Source organism: Artibeus jamaicensis, unplaced genomic scaffold (genome assembly GCF_021234435.1).
Source record: "Artibeus jamaicensis isolate MK-2021 breed Jamaican fruit bat unplaced genomic scaffold, CSHL_Jam_final contig_548, whole genome shotgun sequence".
Lineage (NCBI taxonomy): Eukaryota > Metazoa > Chordata > Mammalia > Chiroptera > Phyllostomidae > Artibeus > Artibeus jamaicensis.
This window is the reverse complement of record NW_026521883.1, coordinates 4573517-4598258: the sequence shown is the minus strand read 5'-3', so window position 1 is coordinate 4598258 and position 24742 is coordinate 4573517. Positions and strand designations below refer to the sequence as shown.

The 24742-nt window shown below is 35.2% G+C and overlaps 1 protein-coding gene across 2 annotated transcripts in view; it reads left to right on the top strand.

Annotated features, from left to right (window-relative positions):
• ATL1 (atlastin GTPase 1) overlaps positions 1–22824 on the top strand; it is a 64909-nt gene extending 42085 nt beyond the window's left edge. For both annotated transcript variants that reach the window (XM_037155702.2, XM_053670016.1), the window contains 8 exons: positions 8724–8816; positions 10108–10246; positions 15723–15850; positions 17407–17463; positions 18328–18399; positions 19591–20022; positions 21485–21499; positions 22460–22824. In XM_037155702.2, coding sequence (XP_037011597.1) covers positions 8724–8816; positions 10108–10246; positions 15723–15850; positions 17407–17463; positions 18328–18399; positions 19591–20022; positions 21485–21499; positions 22460–22570 — 1047 coding nt within the window. In that variant the 3' untranslated portion in view covers positions 22571–22824. The remainder of the gene's footprint in view (positions 1–8723; positions 8817–10107; positions 10247–15722; positions 15851–17406; positions 17464–18327; positions 18400–19590; positions 20023–21484; positions 21500–22459) is intronic.
• The last annotated feature ends 1918 nt before the right edge of the window (positions 22825–24742 follow it).

Sequence of the window (24742 nt, the reverse complement as noted above, 5' to 3'; positions counted from 1 at the left end):
AGAGGACAGCTAGATCAGGAGCAGAACCATAGAAATGAAGATCATATGGAGGGTTAGCAACAGGGGAGTGGGAGAAGGAGAAGAGGGGAGAAGATACAGAAAATAAGTAACATAGACAGTAGATAGAAAATAGATAGGGGGAGGGTAAGAATAGTAGGGGAAATACAGAATTTAAAGAACTTGAGATACGTGTTCATGAACTAAAGGGGGGGAATGGTGGGGGAGGGGTGTGCAGGGTGGAGGGGAATGGGGGGGAATAGAACAAATGTAATGGCATAATCAATAAAATAAATAAATAAAATAAATGGGCAAAGGGCCCTAGTTGGTATAGCTCAGTGGATTGAGCGCGGGCCTACAAACAAAACAACCACAGTTTGATTCTCAGTCAGGGCACATGCCTGTGTTGGAGGCCAGTTCCCAGCAGAGGACATATGAGAGGCAACCATACATTGATATTTCTCTCCCTCTCTCCTTCCCTTCCCTTCTAAAGATAAATAAATAAATAAATCTTTTAAAAAATGGACAAAGGACTTGAACAGACACTTCTCCAAGGAGGATATGTAGAGGGCCCAGAGGCATATGAAAAGTTGCTCCGCATCACTGGCCATCAGAGAGATGCAAATTAAAACCACAATGAGATATCACCTCACACTGGTGAGAATGGTCATTGTAAACTAATCAACAAACAACAAATGTTGGAGAGGTTGTGGAGAAAAGGGAACCCTACTGTACCATTGGTGGGAATGCAGACTGGTGAAGCCACTGTGGAAAACAGTATGAAATTTCCTCAAAAAACTAAAAATGAAACTGCCTTTTAACACAGCAATACCACTATTGGGATCATACCCTAAGGATCCTGAAACACCAATTCAAAAGAACCTATGCTCCCCAGTGTTCATAGCAGTACAATTCACAATAGCCAAGTGCTGGAAGCAACCCAAGTGCCCATCAGTACATGAGTGGATAAAAAAAAATTGTGATATATTTATACAATAGAATACTATGCAGCAGAAAGAAAGAAAGCGGGAGAAAGAAAAAAAGAAAGAAGGAGATTCTACCCTTCTCAACAGCATGGATGGAACTGGAAAGCATTATGCTAAGTGATACAAGCAAGGTAGTGAAAGAGAAATACCATATGATCTCACCTATAAGTGGAACCTAATCAACAAACAAGCAAGCAAAACACAACTAGAGACATTGAAATAAAGAACAGTGTGACAGTAACCAGACAGGAGAGGAGAAAGGGATGACAGGGGACAATAGGGGGGCCATCTAGGAACATGTATGAAGGACACATGGACAAAGCCAAAGGGGGTGGGTTCAAGGGTGGGAGGTGGGGATGGGTAGGGCAGTGGGGGGGCATGGTGGGGTGAAAATGGAGACAGCAATTGTACTTCAACAGCAATAAAAACAATAAAAAATCAGTTAAAAAGAGGCAAAGGATATATAGTCAATCCACAGAAAGGAAACCTGAATGGCTAACACATTTTTGAAGAATGCAAAATCTTATCAATACCAGATAAAAGTTAAAATAGACATACCACTTTACACTCATTAAATATGCAAAAAATAGAACATGTGGTTAATACCAAATGATAGAGAGCATTTGGATAAATGGGAGTACCAGGACCTGTTAGTGCAGATTGGAGCAGCCATTCTGTGGAGCAGAGGAAATGTACATGCATATCCACTGGAGCATTGATAGAGTAGTAGAAGTAGTGGGGAGTTGGAGGCAACTTAAGTGTCCATCACTAGAAGAATGGATACAGAAAGTATGGTGTAGAGCATACTCTGGAATATCTGCAACATCCAGTGGGAGTGAACCAGCGGTATAGATATACAGTGGCATGAATAATAGTGTTAAAATTCATACTGAATAATGCAGAAAAAAGTTTGAGATCTATAACTTATTATTTATGATTACTTAAAATACTCTACATATGTTATATATTGGATTGAAGAGCAGACACTTGAGAAATGGGAGTGGGATCTGGGAAAAATATGGTAAAATAAAGAAAATGGGGCCTTAACATGGAGAGACAATGGTATGCTGTGAGAGAGTATCTCTCCCCTGTGGTCTGGGGAGGCGTGGGGAGAGGAGAGAGAGTAGAATAAAATCATTTCTTTCTATCAATCTTCTATATGGTTTACAATACCTACTAGATTCTGGTGTCTTTTTAACATTTGTCAGGCTGATAGTCGAAGTGTTATATGGTAAATAGGCTACTTGCTTTGATTTTTCTCTTCTCTGAATTTGTTACTCTCAGGATCCATTGGCATAGACTGGGGAACTGCATTGTAAATTCTGGAAAGGAATGTTAAGTCTTATCAGCAGGTAACACTGCTTCTTACGCTTTGTCAGATATACTAAAACCAAATGACTTCTGGCCAAGATGGAGATACACTTTGCCTCCTCGCACAACCAAAAGAGGACAACAAAAAATTAAAAAACCAAAATAACCAGAACTGCCAGAAAATTGAACTGTATGAAATTCTGACAACCAAGGAGTTAAAGAAGAAACATTCATCCACACCTGTAGGAGGAGTGAGATAGGCAGCCAGGGGGGAAAGGACTCACAGCAAGGTGGCAAGACAATGGCTGGAGGACCAGGGTAGAGGGGAGGGTGGGTGGGTGAGGTGCCAATCCAGGCAGTCCCATATTTGCATGCAGATAGACTGGGAGGAACAACTGGAGAGTGAGACAGAACACGCAACCCAGTGTTCCAGCATGAGGAAATAAAGCCTCAAAACCTCTGAGTGAAAAGATTTGTGGCAGTTGAGGCAGAAGGAGAAACTTCCAGCCTCTCAGGACAGTTCATTGGAGGGGCCCAGAGGGTCCTAGAAAGTACACAAAAACCACCCACCTGAGAATCAGCACCAGAAGGACCCAATTTGCTTATGAGTAACGGGAAGTCACTGAAAGCCAACAGAGAGCTGAGCAAATGGCATTGTTCCCTCTCAGACCCCTCCTCCACACATAGCACCATAGTGCAGTAAAGCGGGTTGCCTTGCCCTGGGGAATACCTAAGCCTCCACCGCTTACTACATAACAGGTGTGTACAGACAAAAAAATATGGCCCAAATGAAAGAACAGATCAAAGCTCCAGAAAAAAATACAAATAAGTCATGAAGAAATAGCCAACCTATCAGATGCAGAGTTCAAAACACTGATAATCAGGATGCTCACAGAAATCGTTGAGTGTGGTAGCAAAATAGAGGAAAAGGTGAAGGCTATGCAAAGTGAATTAAAAGAAAATGTACAGGGAACCAACAATGATGGGGGAAAAAAACAGGCCTCAAATGAACAGTTTGGAACAAAAGGAAGAAATAAACATTCAACCAGAACAGAATGAAGAAACAAGAATTCAAAAAAATGAGAAGAGGCTTAGGAACCTCCAGAACAACTTCAAACATTCCAACATCCAAATCATAGGTGTGCCAGGAGGAGAAAAAGGGCAAGAAATTGAAAACTTATTTGAAAACATAATGAAGGAGAACTTCCCTAATCTTGCAAAGGAAATAGACTCTGGGGAAACTCAGAGAGTCCCAAAGAAGTTGGACCGAAGGAAGCACACACCAAGGCACATCATAATTATATTACTCAAGATTAAAGATAAGGAGAGAAGTTTAAAAGCACAAGAAAAAAGGAGATAGTTACCTACAAGGGAGTTCCCATAAAGCTATCAACTGATTTCTCAAAAAAAACCTTGCAGATAAGAAGGGGCTAGCAAGAAGTATTCCAAGGCATGAAAGGTAAGGACCTACATCCAAGATTACTCTATCCAGCAAAGCTTTCATTTAGAATGGAAGGGCAGATAAAATGCTTCCCAGATATGGTCAAGTTAAAGGAGTTCATCATCACTAAACCTTTATTGCATGAAAAGTTCAAGGGATTTCTTTATCTAAGAAAAAGATAAAAAATACAAACTGTAAAATGACAACAAACTTAGAGCTATCAACAACCCCAACCCTCCAAAAACCAAAATGAACTAAGCAAACAACTAGAGCAGGAACAGATTCACAGAAATGCAGATCACATGGAGGGTTATCAGCAAAGGGGGAAGGAGGAGAATCGGAGAAAAGGTACAGAGAATAAGAAGCATAAATGCTAGGTACAAAATAGGGGAAGGTTAAGAATGGTATGGGAAATGGAGAAACCAAAGAACTTATATGTATGACCCATGGACATGAACTAAGGAGGGGGAATGCTGGTGAGAGGAGGAGTACAGGGTGGAGGGGAGTAAAGGGGAGAAAAAAATGGGACAACTGTAATAGCATAATCAATAAAATATATTAAAAAATAAAAGAAATGAGACCAACCAATGCTCAGGTAGATCAGGTGATAGAGTGAGTGACTGTTTTAGGTTAAAAATATGAACTATAAACAAATAATAGAAAAAACTTTAAGAGATCACCACTTGTTAGTAAACTATTGGCATTATGAATGTCTGTGAAAAGAAAAAGTTTTCACTAAATTGGAGTGAACTAACTCCTAAACAGTTTTGGACTTATAAATCTAAGTGTCTAAAATTGAATTGAGAAACTCATTAAGTAGTGGCAAGAGTGGTTTCCAAAGCTATTTATAAATAAATTAAAGCAACGAAATTCAAACCAAAGGAATACTGAACATTATATAATTAAAAGGTAAAATGCAAAAATTTTAAATCTCAGAACATTTAAAATAGCAGCAAAATAATTCATATTTAAATTAGAAAAAGCATGCAGGAAAAACTCCAAACCAAAATAACTAAATAAAAGTTTGATTAATTTAGTAAGGTTTCTTAGCACCAACCACTTCTATCCTCTTCCTCACTCCAGAATATTCAGTTTTTTCTATTGTGAACCCATGTCACCCCTATAACCAACATAAAGCATATATTGATATATTTCACATACTTGTAATATTAATAGCTATATAATGGCATATCAATATGCCATAATTGGTATAGCCACTTCCCAATTGTTAAGCATTTGGATATTTTTCACTATTACTCATAGTAGTGCTGTGACACTCATTTTGAATAATTTCCTAAAGAATATAATCTCCAAAGGAAAGTTAACAAAGGTGACAATGTTTTTTCAGGATTTAAAAAGTATATATGACCATTTATAGGATACAGCATAGGTCCATCTTTTGCCCCAGTTACCTAACTGGATTTAATTCATTAAAAAAATGTATTTATAGCCTGGCTGGTGTAGCTCAGTGGACTAAGCACAGGCTGCGAACCAAAGGATCGCTGGTTCAATTCCCAGTCAGGGCACATGCCTGGGTTGCGGGCCAAGTCCCCAATGGGGCATATGTGAAAGGAAAACATACATTGATGTTTCTCTCCCTCTATTTCTCCTTCCTTTCTCCTCTCTAAAAATATATATAAATAAAATCTTAAGAAAAAAATTTATTTAAAAAATGTATTTATGGCTTCAAATGTTTTTATTTGAGAAAATTAAAATAATTTATAACCGTGATTTTTATCTCTACCTATATGTATGAACAAATCATGATTCAGCAGTGTAGAAAATTGATGGCTTTTGAAATAAGGACCAAGAGTCATTGAATTCCACACATGATAAATGTGAATCATACAAATGATCATGGCAGGGCATGGATCCAATTAGTGTGCTTATTAGCTGGCTTATACCAGTTCATAAGAACTAATTAGTAAAATATTCAGGACTTAGATAAGCCAATTATTAAACAGTTAATAGCTTAAAGTCAGCCATGGTGTGTATACTTACATCACAGAAAGTGTCAAATGCTACAAATCAAGGCGTTTTGTTGTTGGAGAGCCAGCTGACCAGCACGTTGGATTAGGAACGTGGGAATTTGACATTACAGATAGAAAAATAGAATATAGGTTGTTGGTTTGAAAAAATAAGACTTTATATGTGATGCTATTCTACACATGGTTCCCATTATGTAGACTTTGGAAGGTGTCCAGTGAAAAAAACCAAGAAATGAGACTAAAAATTTTCCAAGAAAAATGCAAAATATAGCCAAACCCACATACTTGGTTTGATTTATCCTGGTTCATGAATTTCTGTTTTGCAAAATTGCTTCCTAGCTAACCTCTGTTGTCAAAACACATGTTTTAGATATAAGTGTTCTGAATACAAGTTGTTATATTTTATTTTGATAAAAATTTTGATGGAAATTAAATATATATTTATAAATATTTAAATATAGATATTTTTATATTTACAAATACCTATATCCACTACCTTTAAATAGCCAACATCTTTAAATGTAGATATTTATATATAAACATATATTCTATATAAATAGAATATTTATAGAATTTATGGAATATAAATATATATTCTATAGAAATAGAATATAAATATATATTCTATAGAAATAGAATATAAATATATATTCTATAGAAATAGAATATAAATATATTTATATATATATAAATATCTACATTTAAAGATGGTTGGCTATTTAAAGATAGTGGATATAGGTCTTTGTAAATTCTTCTCTCCATAAGAATCTCTTCCCCAAAACAAGGAGAGAAAGAGAGAGAAGGGACCACTTTAGTGAAACAAGAAATATCCATAATGCAAACTAAGAAGCATTCCTTTTTAAAGGAAGAAGATGGGAGCCAAGGATTTTATATTCAGCAAAACTGACTTTCAAATATAAATGGCACAAAATGTTATCAACATGTAAGAATGCAAAAAATACTGTTCCAATGAGCTCTTCATGAGACCTACTGAAAACTGAGCTCACATGAAGATGGTATAACTTCATCAAAGGAGAGAAAATCACGTACTATGTGCTGCCTGATAAAGGGACACTGTGCTTCCCATAGTCTTCCCAAAGAAATAGAACCTGAGTCTGATTAAGCCTCTGTATCTAGCTGCCAATTTGTGAAATCCAGAGGACAAAAGAACATGTGGAACTGCTGCATGAATATGCAATCAACAAGGTCCAAGTTATGGGAAACTCTAGAGGTCAAATTCCTAGATTCTTCAACAGGTCAACGGTAAGGGAAAATAAGGGATGGAAGAGGAACTTGAAGATTAAAAGAGAGTTAAAAGACATAATTTTAATAGACAAGACTAAAAGATTCAGTTACAAAGTCAGAATATATAAACTTTTAGAAAGAACATTTAAAGATAGTTACTTTTACAAAATATAATTTTTCCTCAATTTCCTACTTTTTTTCAGAAACTAAAAGTTAAAGTATCTTTTAATCTAATTTATAAAAGCATACTGTAATCAGCCCTCAAATAGTAAACTACATGTTTCATACTTAACTTTGAGGGGCAGTGCAGCAGGGATTTTGAAGTAAAACAAGTTTAAATGCTGGCTCTTCCATCTCTAGATGTGTGACTTTGAGAAAGTTACTTAATGACAGGTGAGGGTGGAGGTGATTTTTATGTACTTCTTCTGAAAAGAATAATAAATTATAGCCCATTTCTTAGGAATACATGAACTATCATGTGTATAATTCCTTCTAATGTGGTTGACATATAATAGGCACTCAATATACACAGGCTAGTACTACTTTGGTTTCAATAGGTCTGGGGTGAAGCCCAAGAATTTTGTAGTTTTAAAAACCTCCCAGATGATTTTTCTAACTTGGGAAACAGTCCTTGATAAATTCCTTCGGAATGTGAATGAATATTTAAATTTGAGAATGATTATTAATTCTTAGAGTAGTGGAAAAACTGAAAGCCACCTTGGAGAATGGCAAAATAAACTATGGTTTATCCATGTGCTAAAATACTCTTTGGCCATTAAAATGCAAATCAGACAGCTAACAGAGCACTAACTATGTACCAGGCACTGTTCTAAATGCCTTGTGTGTTATGTCATCTAGTAGGCCTGTGAGGTGGGTTCTATTATTATCCCTCCTTGAGAGATGGGAAATGAAAAGTGTCCATAACATTACAAATAAAAGTTGTGAAGCTGAAACATTTCTAAACTATTAATAAAAATGTTTTATAATAAAAAATTTGGCCTTGTTAGAAGAAGAAAGACTGAATTAGCTTTCTAATAGAAAATATTTCAAAATCATCATATGAAGTGATCAAATCATTTGCAGCCAATAACTGCAGGGAAAAATGTGTTACAATGATATGTTAGTTATTCTTCTGGAGTGTGTGCAAAGTAGGGGGTGTAGAGAGAGATTTGTCAGCTTCTTTGAATTATTTATTTTTGTCATTCTAAATAAATACCCACTTTCAAGCCTAATTTTGTATTCTTTTTCTTATTGAGCCCACTCCCCACAGATTCTATGAGCTTCAGGTCCCACAATACCTGGATTCCCACCCCTCTTTATACCATTAATGCATAAAGAGAGCCCCTGTAGAAGAGGATGGGACACATGTAATAGAGGAAAAATATCTAGAGAGAGAACGGAAGAAAGCTTTCCTCAAATAAAATTTGAATCTTCATAAAAAGCTATTAAAACTGTCAAGTGGAATGCACTCCACCAAAAAATGAGAGACCAAGATGCCCTCAAATTGGCTGACTAGCACTCTGTAACTATCATCAGTTTTCTAGCAGCTTTTGGTTTACACTTAGTGGAAATAAGATGATCTAATAGAGGAAGGACTGCTCACAAACTTTCAAAGATTTTATATTTGCTCTTAATTCCATAATGTGGTAAATACTACTATATTAGTGACAATATAATTTAATTGGTTTTGATTAAAAAGCAGAAGGAGGCAACTTAGAGTGCCCTTATTAATCCTTTCTTCTAATTATTTCTTAGAGCCTGATATTTCTTGTTCGAGACTGGAGTTTCCCATACGAGTTTTCATATGGATCTGATGGTGGCTCCAAATTCTTGGAAAAACGCCTCAAGGTTTGTTAGATATTTAGGTGCATGAAATTTTGCCGGTAGTAATCTATAGACTTATTTCTGTCCAATGATTTCTTGAATAGATATTCAGTAGCCACAACATCATTTGACCTCATAGTCTCTTTATGAACATGCTAAGACAGAGTTAATACTTTCAGAATTATAATTTTTAAATATTTTCAACAATTATGATACAGATACAGTTCTTTGTACAATAGATTATCTATAAAACAATAATTTATTCCTAAAAACAAAACTTTTAATTTGAAGAATTGAATTAGTGCAAAACCAACAGTGCAAATATCTGGATTCATGTTTTAGTAGAGGTTTAAAAGTCAATTTAAAAGAAATATCTAATTTTTGCAATCCCAGTCTTTGAACATTTTGCTAGTAGTTCACACAAAGTAAAATTAGAAGACTTTTCATTTTCTATGTCATGATGGTTTAATATCAAATGATTTACATTGAACAGATGTCACAAAAAATATCTACCGAGAAACCCGCCCCCCAAAAAAATTTTTGAGATTTTAAAAAGTTCCTTTATAATCAGGATCTCTGGGCTTAGTTTTTTAGGTTTATAATTACTTTTAGGGTAATTTGTACTATTAACTGTCAAATACATGTGAAAAAAGATACAATTCCCAACTATTCAGATACCTTTCTAGAATTTAAATGTATACCTACCAGGTGACAAGAAGCTGTCTTGAATATCTCCTGAAAAGAAGGGAGGAAAATGTCATGATCTGTTCATGTTTTCTATGAGTACTTTGAATTAAAATTGGAATTTGTAGGAACTAGCTAGAGTAAAGCCCCACTAATTTGTACTACAAAATGAGAATGCCCATCTGAGTTAACACAAAAATGTACATTTGCACCCTGGCTGGTGTAGCTCAGTGGATTGAGCGCGGGCCTGCGAACCAGATAATCGCGGTTCAATTCCCAGTCAGGGCACATACCCAGGTTGCAGGCCGGTTCCCTGCAGGCCAGTTCCCAGCAGGGGATGCATGAAAGGCAACCATACATTGATGTTTCTCTCCCTCTCTCCTTCCCTTCCCCTCTAAAGATAAATAAATAAAATCTTTAAAAAAAAATGTACATTTGCTAATTGTGATATCATATTTGTGCTGTAAGTATGACAAATTAACCCAAGATTTTATTCTTTATTTAGTTATCAGCCCTGTCATGTCATTTTTATAATTGTGGGACTAGATAGAAAATATAAGATGCCACAGAATTCTCTGGGATTCAGTTTATATTGGCAGCAGCTTAAACTTCAGTTTGATTACCACTGCAGGTCTCAGGGAACCAGCACGAGGAACTACAGAATGTTCGAAAACACATCCACTCCTGTTTCACCAAAATTTCCTGTTTTCTGCTACCTCATCCTGGCTTAAAAGTAGCTACCAATCCAAATTTTGATGGAAAACTGAAAGGTTTGTCTGTCTTTTAATGAATATATTTACATTACTTAGTCTGATTATAAAAATGTCTGGGCAAACAACTGCTTGTTTATTAGTTCATTCACTCCTGTAAGGCTGATGATTAGAAATTGTCAGGAGAATTGGGATTCCTAGGCAGGTGCTAGAGCGTCTCCTTGGTGAACTGTGGGATTCAGTGGGTGCTGAGTCTGCACACAGAAAACAGGCTGAGTCCTGTGTCCACTGCGGAGGCAGTAATTGTCATCCTTTTACCGAGGTTCCCACTCACCCCCGTGCATTGAGAAATTCCCCTTAATTTCTTCTTGTTTAATTTTTCTTATTTACATTAAAGGGGAAAAATAGATGTCTATATTATTGGGATGTTGCATTAAATTACATAATTAGAGATTGAAATATTACATAGTACTAAATTCAAGCTCTTTAAAATAGCTAATAAAGAATTTAATTTCAAATTATGAAAAGCTTCAGTGAAAGTGAAATCCTCTACTGGATGAGGACCAATTTTTTAAAAACCAAAAGCACTGCACTGTTTTTCAAATAGTTTTGGGTTGGCCAAAATGTTCATTTGGTTTTTTCCGTGAGATGGCGCTAGTAGCACTTGGTTGTCTTTATCTTTATTCAAAACAATTTGGTTAAGATTGTTTTGTGGCAGCTGTCATATCAGCATGCATTTAAGAAAAACATCAAAATTGGTGAATTTTTGTGTAGCCATTTTAATATTGAAGGTGGAAGAAAATAAGCAATATTTTCAGCATATTATGCTTTATTATTTCATGAAGTTAATATTTGAAAACTACATGGTATTTGGTTAAGTTCCTAAGAATGACATGTGTATGTTCTGTATGTGTGCCACATGCTGGGGGAAGATGCCAAAGAGGAAAAAGGGCCTAACCGAGTGCTTTCAAAATGACATAGTTTAACAATCTTACATAATACTGGAGCTTCTGAAGTGCCAAATGAATTAGTTTGTGAATACTAATGACAACTAAACCTGGAAATAGTTGGATAATAAACTCAACAGAAGTAACTGCTATTTTAAAATAAACTAAAAAGATTTTATGACCAAAAAAAAAAAAGGAAGGTAAAAACACAACTAAAACATAAGAAAAGATTTGTGCAGTGTATGGAGAAAGGTGCTGGGACTGATGGAACGTGTCTAAAGTGGTTTGTGAAGCTTCATGCTTGCGTTTTCTCACTGGACAATGCTCCATGATCTGGTAGATCAGCTGAGGGTGATAGCTACCAAACTGAGACATTAATTGAGAACAATCAACACTATACCACGTGAGAGATAGCCAACATATTTAAAATATCCAAATCAATAAAGTTATTGGTGAAAATAAAAAAATATGTGTCTCTTATTTTTACAGAAAAAACCATAGTGACTTTTTGGCCAACCCAACATGTGATAATAGTATGTAATTCTCTTCAACAGAGGCATGTCTGACATTTTAAGATTTCAAACCAACTCATTTAAAAAAAAGTGTGGGGTGGAGGTAGAGGTATGGGGAAACAGAAGTTCATCTTCCCTAACAGATAATCACCAGCACCTTAGATATTTGCTTTGTAGTTAATACAAGGTAGTACAAAGACATGTCTGACTTGTTTACTTATAAGCCTTGCATTGAGTACACCACTGAGTTCAGACATTTGCTTCATATACTGTGGCCATTCTGCATTGTGCCGGGGTGGTGAGACAGTGGCATAAATTTCTCAGCACAATTGTTCTCAAAGGGCTTACAGTTACTTTTTTTAAGAAAAAAGGACAACATAACTTATGTCCAGTTTCATGGAACGTTTGAAAAGCAACAATCCAGTGTTTACTTTCAGATACCTTATATTATGCTTTTAACTATGGAAGTTAGTATTAGAAATAGAATCCCAAACTTTTCAATTATCAGCATTGCTTTTATACATTTTAAACTGTCTTACCTTTATAAAACAGAAAAACAGCAGTAGGCTATTAATGCATGGATTCCAGGATCATAGCATTTCACTGTCACTTACAAACTCCAATCCATGAGTGAGCACACAGGCTTCTTGATACTATGCAATTACCTAATGGCTTCCATGTGCTTTGAATAAATTACATAAAAAGAAGCCTCCCACAAGGCCTCCCTTTCTTCTCTGGAGCTGAGAAACCATAAATAGGCAAGAGGAGGGGTAGGCCTTCAACAAGAGTCCTTTATTGGACAGAAAAGTACTCTTGTTCCATTCCTGTAGTATACATCTACAGCTCTTACATTAACCGATACATTTTGCAATGAAAGAGCTGAGGAGACCATTTAAGGCAAATCATGCAAATATAGAATCTCAGTTTTTAACAGATCTGTTCTCCATCAAACTTTATTCATGTCTAACAGGTACTGACCCACACAATTGGTTTACAGTTACCCATAAGTTATGGGTTTGCCAAAGTAGCTAGCCTGAAAGAGCAATGAAAGATAGCTTTAGTTTCCCGCCAAAACTTCCATTTTGATGAGGTTTATAGGACTGCTGCATAATCCCTGTGTGCCAAAATGTCCTATTTTACCTCACTTTCTTCTTGGCATTTTTGATAGTCTGTTGTCTACATTGTTTCTCCATCCCATCCTGACTGTTATAATTCGGTGTGCCTTCTATCCAGGACATCTAGTCTGCTGGCCACACTGTTCTCCTGAAGGCTGGCATCTGACTGTTGCCTCTGGAGAAGAAGTGCCTCTGAGTAAAAGATTGGGCAAAAATGTTCTATAACAGGTTCTCACACACAACTCACGAGTTATAGAAATAACTTTTCAGTTTCATTATTGATAGTAATAATTGTTGTAATTACTGTTTGTTCATGGTCCTTCACATTGTTAAAATTATTTCCAGTGGTATTTAAAACATAATACTATGACCCTGGCTGGTGGAACTCTGTGGGCTGGGCCTGCAAATCAACAGGTTGTTGGTTCAATTCCACTGATGTTTCTCTCGCATATCAATGTTTCCCTGTCTTTCTTCCTCCCCCCTCTCTAAAAATAAGTAAATGAAATCTTTTTAAAAACATATAATACTATAATTAAATTTCATCACTATTGATTTAATGGTTTCCCACACAGGAAATCAAAAGAACCAGAAGCACTGAATCACAGTCACTCATGCTACTACATTCAACCAGTTCTTACAAAAGTCTACTGAATACTTCCACTAGCATAACAAGTCCAACCTTTTAATAAACAAAGAATTACCTCTTTTTGAATTTGCTCTCCGTTACAGTGCCCCAACTAGAATGGCCAGGGAAACACACCGGAAGTGGTGGAGCTCCTCTTTAGCAGCTCCAGTCGACTTCAGAAAGCATAGCCAACACCACTGCAAGGGGATTATTGTAAAAAGGTGTTTCTAATGACTTGTCAGAGTCAGGTGATCCCAAGACAATATCTTCCCTGGTTACTTTACCTGGCAGCACTACACCTGCCCTGCAGAGTTCTTATAAAGCATGTTTCATATCCTTAGTTACTGTGACAGATAACCATTTTGGCCTAGTCCCTGAATTCCTAGCAAGGTTTTACTCCTGTGGCAAAAAAAATTATTGAAGAAATGATGAAAACAGAACATCATCCTGCATAATCATCTACCCACACATATTTATTGAATGTTTGCAGTGGGCCAAATTTGATTGGTATGCTTCTTCAGTTTGATCTTAACTGGTCTGCAGATGTTCTGGGTCATGCATTTACTGTGTTCAACTAATGTAGTTAGCAAAATCTCACCACTTGTGTATATTATGAATATATTGTTCATATTTTCTGAATCCCAAATTGAAATGTCTGGCATTGGTCTCAGTAAGAACAAAGACTGTGACTAATGCCATCTTCAGACATATTTTTAATCCAAATATGCTGATTACCTTAACAATAATTACCACACTTGCTGGCATATTAGATAATACACAGGTGTATCTTATTGCATTCCAATTTCATAAGGAAATGTGGAGCAGGGGGTATTTAAGTATGTTTTGAAAGTGATTTAAAAGTGGTTTTATAGGGAGAAAGCCTTTTGTTTTATACAGAAATTAAGAAAAATTCATACATTCTAGATAAATGGTAATATTCTACAGATGCTGAAAACATAAAATCATATAGCAAAAAAGAAACCTACTACTATCAGTGAATGCAGATACATAGCAGGCAACAAAACACAACACAGAAATGTGGTAACTTAATGCAAATACCAGTATTGAATATCAGTGAATTCTGGTAACTAAATAGCAAACCACAATAATAAATACACTTGAATAAATCTATATATAATGCAAAGCAAAATTGTAAGTAAAATTTGGTACAATGCAAACAGCAAAATAAATTTGAGTAAACTCCTATACAAACAGTCATGAAACATGGGCACTAAAATCTCAAAGCTATTAAAAATGTGAAACAGAAGTCTGAAGGGTTTCCTATGTCATGCTCATGCATGGCATAAAGTAGTGAGAGAAGAGAAATTCTTAGGTAAACTGGTATTTTAACGTACATCGAGGCTATAAAACCAAGCAGGAAAAATGCAAACACAATCACAAGGTTTTCATCTTTGCCCACTAAGACCTTGGAAATCAGCAAACTCAAAGCTTGAAAACTCAGTAACTGCTGAGATTCAGATTTTAAAAAACTATATGCAGTTAATACATTTACTTAGATATCAAGTCTCTAGACATATCTTGCCTTTTACATTTATTATGTGTATTTTTCTATAGGTTTTGAAATAATGATTTAAGAAATTATCACTGTGTTCAAAAGGCTTCTTTGAAGATGTTTTCTTTGTTACTTCGCTAAATCTGTGAGGTTAAGGTTAACCTAATGCCATAACATGGGCTATGTGTAATCACTGTGCCAAACATGATAGGTGATAACTCCAACTACCTCTGATCGGCTTACTACTTTGTTAGGCCTCTGTATTTTCTTGCCAAGGTATTCCGTGTTGCTATGTTTCACCACTAGAGGTAGCATCATCATTGCTACCTCTTTGAACTTGAGTTGCTAGTTACACCATACCTAGGTCTATACACTTTTCATAAGGTGAATACTAAACACAGAAAAATTTTGGATACATTTTCTGGAGGGAATACATCTCACCTGGTAAATATCTGACTTTTCCCCCATTTATGAGTGTATATATAAAACCACAAATAAGACTTAAAGACAGAATACTTGAAATGTTTATGTGAGTAGGGTGTAAAATATTTGTATAACATTTCATATCAAGAAAGCTCTTTTATAGGTGGAAGATGAGATAATGTGTAATTGAAATGGAGATAAGAGAGACCAGCAGTAGAAAATTTGGGCAAAGAAGATCATTCACCCTAAGAAATGTGGGCTTCGGGAGTTGTTTAGATGGTAGGAAAGTGACAGCTTTATCACTGGGGAAAAAACAGAGGAAATCAAAGGATGTATTATTGTATGGCATGGAGGACTAGATAGGATTTTTAAAATAATGATGAATTTGCTTTTACTTGTAGAAATAGATGATGAATTCATCAAAAACTTGAAAATACTCATTCCTTGGCTACTTAGTCCTGAGAGCCTAGATATTAAAGAGATCAATGGGAACAAAATCACCTGCCGAGGTCTGGTGGAGTACTTCAAGGTATTGCTGTCATTTCTAGCACATTTGTGAGTACTTAGATTTGACATGTTGGAAATACAGTTCCTACTTGAAACTATAACAACAAAATTACAGACTGTACTATGGGGGCGAAGGTATGAGGAATCTATTAAAATGATGAAAAATTGTAGGATTCCCAAGAGGAACTTGCTTTCTGAAATTAGTTTTTGAGAAAATTCCTTGAGGTAACTTTATTGTCCCCTTTTAAGGGGAAATATATTTTGAAATATGAATGTATCTAGGAGTTGAAAAATCTTTTTTTCTGGGGGAGTCTTTCCCAGGGCCCATACCACATAGTCCTCAGTTATGACCTATACTGCATTTTATTTTCATTCTGAAGATTTTCTCAAAGGGGCTACACCTTGCCTTTGCTTCCATGTTCCCCACTATGCACCAAGGGCTGATTTGAAATGGCCTTTTTGCATTTACATGTTTACCTCAGGTAGTACGGAATACATTTTTTTTTAACCAATCCACATTTATAGAAGAATTTCAGCTACCAATCTAATTTGTGTATTGATGCCCCAAGGACTAAAATATCAATTTTTAAAATTAACATTTTGTCATTTAAAATGCGGTCATATACCTCCTGTGTGATTACTTACCTTCATCATTCTCAGCCATAAATGACATATTATTTATCTAAAATTTGAATTCTGTGTACAACATTGTGGAGGAACTTAGAAGTTAATAGGAGATTCAGGACCATTCCAGAAACCTGTTTCATGAAGCTTATGACATTAGCAGGTACATATTCCTGTGGGTAACTGAAAAAGGAAGGTCACTCCCAGCAGAGGGATCTGAGAAGGCTTTAAAAGTGGTAGAAGTGAGTTAAGCCTTTAAGAAGAGTAGGATCAGGCAGATAAAGTGCTTCTCAGATCAGGTCAAATTCAAGGAGTTCATCATCACCAAGCCCTTATTATATGAAATGTTAAAGGGACTTACCTAAGAAAAAGAAGATAAACAACATGTATAGGAAAATGACAGCAAACCCACAATTATTAACAACCACACCTAAAACAAAAACAAAAACAAAAACAAACTAAGCAAACAACTAGAACAGGAACAGAACCACAGAAATGGAGATCACATGGAGGGTTAGCAACAGGGGAGTGGGAGGAGGAGAAGGGGGGAGAAGGTACAGAGAATAAGTAACATAGTAGGTAGAAAATAGACAGTGGGGAGGACAAGAATAGTATGGGACATGTAGAATCTAAAGAACTTGTGACACATGGACATAAACTAAAGGGGAGGAAATGGTGGGGGAGGGGGTGTGCAGGGTGGAGGGGAATGAAGGGGGGAAATGGGACAATTGTAATGGCATAATCAATAAAATATATTAAAAAGAAAAAAAAAGAAGAGTAGGATCAGCAAGGGGGGAAATGCAAAAAAGGAACAAGAACTAGGTAAGAAGGGATTAAAGGATAAGAAAAAGATAATAGTTCCTGAAACCGCCAAGACCTTAGACCTTTAACAGAATTAGGGAAATAAAGAATAGAATTACTTGAACATGAGTCTTTTGCTTTCTTTCTTTTTAGGCTTATATAAAGATTTATCAAGGTGAAGAATTACCACATCCCAAGTCCATGTTACAGGTATTTATTAATCAGGAGGCATGACACTTTAAAACATACTTATCACTACAGCTAAGCTTTTCTTAGCTTTATGCTATACTAAGAAAACGATTATGTTCCAATCTGCTTGTCAGAAATTACCAAATTAAAATAGTAGGCGGAATGATAGATTACTTTATTAGGTTACTTTTCTAATAACTGCCCATTTGCATGTGGAGATAAACTATCACATAAACATATAGCAGCATTCTCCTTGTAGTCAGTTTGTTTAGAAAACAGACTCATACGGTGGTTTAGAGTCACACATGTAACAAGAAGTAGAAAAGCAGGTCCAGGTTTTAAACAAGTGGGCTCTACAAATAACATTTGAAAAAAGAGAAACTGGCCTTTTTATTTGCAATTTTTTCTTTAAGTTCTTAATAGTTCCTTTTTGTTAACAAATACATTGTTCTATCAGTAGCAGTCCTTAAACTTGACATATTGTAAATATATAATTATATTAGTGTATATAAAATATACTATATATTATTTCCCATGTGCATGGATTTATAGACCCCCCTCCCCTGATTTGGTGAGTGGCTTAAAAATATTTTGAGGAAAAATACTTCCTCAAAAAAATATTTTTGAGGAAAAAAACCTTCCAAATGAAAATTCAGCTTAGAACTATGGTTTATTAAGTAAACATCTATGTATTATGCATTTTGAAATTTTATTTTTACTAAGCTTTTAAAAAATATAGTGGAAATATTTCAAGGATTTCAAATTATTTGATGACCTTGGGTTCTTGCACATTTCTTATACATGATGCTTATAAATGAGAACTGCCTGTGGAAGTTTAATAAATATGAATTCCACTTTACATCATATTTTGTACTTCATCCAAAGGCCACAGCAGAAGCTAACAATTTAGCAGCCGTAGCAACTGCCAAGGATACATACAACAAAAAAATGGAAGAGGTAAGAATTAAATTATATTTTAAATGTTTTAAATAGTCAGTATTTCTCCCATGATCTCATTCCTTCCAAGTTAGACTGTATACACATGCAAAGAAGTGGCTTTGACTTTCTCAGCCTATATGTGTATTACATTTCTATTCCTTGTATTCCTAAAATATTTTACAAGAAACCAAGAAAAGAACACTATGTATTGCACAATTTTCAATGTATTTTAAAGGTTATTTCTGTATTTAATAGACACATTTTTTTGCCCATCTTTCCACTACTTTCTGATTTAGTGGCTAAAATAACATATGCTACCCTCTCCACCTCACCTCCTTTCATTCCACAATTCCAGAATTTCTATCTTAAAAAAAATTAAGCCTCTAGGGCCCATATTTCTACATATCATATATATTCTTTTTGTTTAACATTCTCAATTAGGATACAACTAATAATTATTGTGTACATCTAATGTGGTGGGTGTTTTTCCCCCTGATAATGTTATAAAATCAAAATTACATTCAAAATTGATGGAGCCTTAGAGTCAAGGGAAGTACAGTACATGGAATATTGTTTCTGATTTAACTAAAGGGTAATTAGAATGAGATTATCCTTTATATAGGTGAATCTCAAATAACCAAAGTGAATGATATGAGTGAAATTTTCTTCATAACTTCTGAAAAACAGCTGAAAATTTGGTGCAAGAACATTTACTATGTTTCTCCGTTTAGTCTCTTGAAGAAAATACTGAATGGGAAACAAAAATCAGTGAAACTGCCAAAGAAAATTTTTTATTTTACTTTAGAGCTTTATAGCATTGCTTATTGTTTTAAATGAAACTTCATTAGTAAAAATCATTGCAGTGCAGTTACAAGAAAATTCCCAAAGGGACTAGGTTTCTTGAATTTGATTCATTCTGTAAATGAACTGTTTGCAGTTCACTTTGTGTCATGCCTTTTCGTCTTGAGGAACTTGGATTAAGTTACGGGTATTCTTTCCCATGTCAAAGAGAAAACAAAAATTAGAATGACTTTATGTAAATCACTTATAAAGCACCAGTCCCACTTATAGTCACACCTGATAGATATGAACTGTGGAAAGCTCCTTGATTATAAATGTGTTGTAACAAATTTAGTTAAGTGAAAATTTTTTATACAGTTGCTAATTTTACTCTGCATTGCATAAACAATACTTCTGCATCTGATACAGATTTGTGGTGGTGACAAACCATTTCTGGCCCCTAATGACCTGCAGACCAAACATCTGGAACTTAAGGAAGAGTCTGTGAAGCTATTCCGAGGGGTGAAGAAGATGGGTGGGGAGGAATTTAGCCGGCGTTACCTGCAACAGTTGGAGAGTGAAATAGATGAACTTTATATCCAGTATATCAAGCACAATGATAGCAAAAATATCTTCCATGCAGCTCGTACTCCAGCCACACTGTTTGTTGTCATCTTTATCACATATGTGATTGCCGGTGTGACTGGATTCATTGGTTTGGACATCATAGCTAGCCTATGTAATATGATAATGGGACTGACCCTCATCACCCTGTGCACCTGGGCGTACATCCGGTACTCTGGAGAATACCGAGAGCTGGGAGCTGTGATAGACCAGGTGGCTGCAGCCTTGTGGGACCAGGTAGGAACACTTTTAATTCTCTTCAGCTGAGTACAGTGCACCTTTGAATGCCATCTACGTACAGTACACTATGTTAGATGTTGGAAATACACAGATCAACATGACCTGGGCTCCAGTTTTCAAGAACTTTAGAATCTGTCGAACGGTTAGATACAAATAACTATGTAATACAGAATGTGAAGTCCCACACACAACTGTTTCCAGTTAACATTTCAATATTTTTTAAAAAATACATGGATTAGGCAGTGTTTTTACTTTCTCCTATCCTAAAAGTTAAAGGTTAAAAGTAGTATGAGAAAACACATTTTATATTTAGCTCATTGTGACTCATTTATATATGTTAGCCTTAACAATATACAACATATTGTTTGACTAGCATTGACTTTGTTAGGATCATATGAACCACTAATGTAAGTTGTCCTATCATTCTCTCAGTTAAGTACCAACTCCTAAAAACATTATCTGATTACTCCAGATTATCTTTATTTGAAATAGACATTTGTACCAGGCCATAGCGTAAGTCCTGGTCAACCTCCTGACCAGCTGCTCATGGGTCAGTTGTCCTTTATGGGACAATTAATCATAACCTGGGGAGTCAGGCTCACCATTGTTTAAATAATTGTTTAAATAATTGACTATGGCTAGGGGAGATAATTATCAACAAACCTAGAACAATCATCAATTCACTATGTCATTCTGTAAGTGTCCTCAGTTCCCTCATGAAAATTTAGGGGAATTTAGTGAAGCTAAAGTTGACATTTGTCAGAAAACTTTGAAGTTAAGACTTGAACATTTATGATCTGAGGTAGCAAGTAATAACAATTCTCCCAGCATTAAGAATATACTTACAGCCCTGGCTGGCGTGGCTCAGTGGATGAAGTGCCGGCCTGGGAACCAAACGGTTGTCAGTTCAATTCCCAGTCAGGGCACATGCCTGGGTTGTGGGCCAGAAGGAGGTGCGTTGAGAGGCAATGGCACATGGATGTTTCTCTCCCTCTCTTTCTCCCTCCCTTCCCCTCTCTAAAAATAAATAAAATCGTAAAAACGTATATACTTACATATACCTTTTAAAACAGAATTTTAGCTAATGGATTTACCATGTGGCCTTTGAAAAATCTAGTTAAGATAAACTAATGGTAGCACTATGGGAAAAAAATGAATTAAAACTGGATCCTCTGAGCCACTGTCTTAAATAGCCCCTCAACCTCAAAAGGCTAAAAAGGGGGCTATCTGAGGAAAATCCCACTGCTCTCCTAGAATATGACACTGAAACCTATCAGGGATATAGAATTGGGTTCTTTAAAAAATTTATATAAAATATATAATATAAACAAATCTACAGGGATATTTGTTCTTAAATGTTCATCAATTAATACTATAAGCAAAGCTGAATATCATAATGCTATTAATGAAACAGGATATATACTTTTCTTTTCTCCCTTTTAAACTGCCTTTGCCACAGGGAAGTACAAATGAGGTAAGTTAAATTTTTTTAAACTAAGAGCTATATATTTGTAAACATTATGATGTTCTTATTTTACAAACCAACTAGCCATTAAAGGATATCTAAATGTAGATTAAAATTGGTGACATATGATTTCACTCATGTGCGATATAAAACTGAAACTCAGGGACACAGACAGCAATGTGGTGGTTGCTAGTGGGAAGGGGTTGTGGCGTAGGGGACTGGGGGGGACCTAATATATGGTGACGGAAGATGGTATGACTTTAGATGGTGGGCACACAGCACAATATACAGATCTAGTATCATAGGAATGTACACTAGAAACTCGTATGATCTTATTAACTGATGTCACCCCAATAAATTTTTAATTTTTTTAAAAGGCTTTCTGAGGTAATATTTCTGAATAAGGTTTTATAAAATATGAACTAATTAACAGAAAGACAAGAAAACATTTAAATGAGGAATCCCAGTGGGACAGAGAGAGGGGGCAACTTATGTGCTCATTTGCTTGACTCTATCAGGAAATAGTGATGACTAAAAGTGGCCCCATTCTGATAAATCTAAGGAAGCCCTGATAACAAGTGGTCTGCTACGTACAGTAAAGTAGCCATTGGCAGTGAGAAGTTTTGAGCCCCTATAATTCCTCTAAAACTGACAAGTTCTTAACATGCCCCTGGGACATAATGAGTGGTTAGGAAGCTGCACTCCCAGACAGGTGCAAGGTAAAAGGAAATGCAGCCTGAGAATAAAACATTTACCATGAAGATCAATCCACGAAAGTAGTAACATATATAGGGGAGAGCTGAAAATACTTTTGGGTTCTAAGATACCAGTTATTAATTTATATATAGACACTAAATTTAGCATACTGTACTTCATATAGTACCATAAACTAATTAATTATACTAACAAGGAAAAATTTTACATCTGTGTGTTTAATATGTTTTATAATCTGTACTCTTGTATTTTTAGGCTTTATACAAGCTGTACAGCGCAGCAGCAACCCACAGACATCTGTATCATCAAGCTTTTCCCGCACCAAAGTCAGAATCTACTGAACAATCAGAAAAGAAGAAAATTTAATCCAAATTTTAAAAAGTACAGGTGCATGACCAGCTGTCATTTAAATATTATTTCAAGTCTCCATGTAAACACTCACAGTGCTTCCATCAGAACAGAATAAAATACCACACAACTCTGAAGTCTGCAGAATGGTTTAATTCTTTTATTTCAGTGTTTAATAGCAGATATATGCATGGTTATTATCATTTTGTTAACATGTACAGTATCCTGGTTTTTGTCTTCAAATATGCTGTTATAATTTAAAATTATTTGTCTATTTATGATGATAGTATATGTGTTCTGCTTGAATTTACTAAATTCTACTACTGGGTTATAATTAAAACATGTAGTAATATTACTCCATGTTTGAATATGCTCATTTAATTTCTACAGAAGAATTTTTAAGTTATTTCCGTCATTTGTTAAAGCACAGCATTAGAAGTCAACAGACTTGATCCAATTTGTATCATCTTACATACCATAAGCTTTTATTTTTAAAGACATTTAAGAGAGCTTTTCAGCTGCTTTATCAAAAACTATGTATTGCTTCTTTTATATATTATAAAATATAAACCTCTTGATCAAAAATGCACAAAAACCACACTGTATGTGAGTTTCTGCATTGTACACTTTTTCATTTGGTACACAAAGAAATGTATTCATCATAGGTTTATTCTTTGAAAATGTGAACTACTATTAAAGTTTACTTTGGTTCCTAAGATTAAAAACAAATGCTTCCTGAATTTGGAAATGTTTGAGGTGTTGATAAAGAATGGTGATGTTTTATCTTTTTTTAAAAATTGAAAATGCATTTTTTTTTAATATTGACCCCATTACAAATTTAGGTTTCCATTTTAAAGAAGCGTATCCTATTCCCTTTAGGTATCTTCTCTTTTTAACCAGTGAGTCTATACTGCATTTCTAATTACTAAAATCTCTAGTGAAATTTCACTGAGCATACCTTTTAGAGAAAAAGAAAGCGTGGTGATGAAAAAAGAAAAGTAATGCCTCTTACCTGGGAGCTCTAGTAATTTCTAACTTTCTTAGAAAAGGCCTAGCTGTAATATAATTAAATCATAATAAAGTAAGGTGTAACAAGAACAAGTAATTCAGATAGAAAAGCCTGTGACAGTCCACAAGATACGTAAACTTAAATCTTACAAAAGTTTGACCACATGCCCTGCATTACAAGTAACTTTCCCCACTGATAAAATTCTAGCTTATTTTCATTTTTCAATACCCCGTTCAATATATTGCTTCCTTTGCCTATGGATCTTATGAGTGAAAAAAATCAAACATTCATAGCACTATGTATAAAACATGAAGTCGAACACATTTAGTTTCCACAAAAATATATTTAATAAGCTTGTTGTATAAAATCAAACATTTAACATTTCCAACATTTTATCAACAATTCAAACTCACTGCTCTCTATCTGGGAGTGCTTTGTATTTTGGAAGATTACCTAAACTAAAAATATATTCACATATTTACAACACATGGAAATATAACTGAAGAACTACTTCAACTAATGTTGAAATTCATGGAATTCTAGACGTTATAGGCTAGAAGTGCTATTAATTTGTCTGCAATCGAATGTACTACAGAAATTATGAACTTAGCATTAAATCAAAAGGAAAATAAAATACTGGGTTTTAAAGTTCCATGACAAATTCTTTAAAAATAAAGGAGAAGTAAAATCAATTTATTGCCCAAGATTTCTTAATAAATCCCTGATTGTCATTTTTGGCAGCCCAGTCCAGCTTGTTAGGATGGCAGCTACGCTGTCGGGGGACCCTCCACTGTCTGTCCAGAGCCATGCTCCTAAATGCCGTTAAGAGCTCTGGCCAAAAAGAAGGAAGTGATGTTGGCAACTTTAAGTCCTGTGTCCTTTTCCACACAGGCTAAGGCTTTACGCCTAAATTTATTCCTGAAAGATTGCAAGCCCTTCACCCTTTCATACACAAAAATATGTTCTCATCACATTTAAGAGAGTTTTTTATATTTTGAGGGGGAGGAGAATCTCATAAATTATATATAAAAATTTATTCCAATAGAAGTCCCAAATCCCACTTTATATTCTGAACTATACACAATAGTAACATTTAAAGCATTCAATTCCAGACAATGTTCCACATTAAAGCAGAGCAGTAAACATCTTTTTTTAAATACTGCATAGGTTATCTCTGTTTA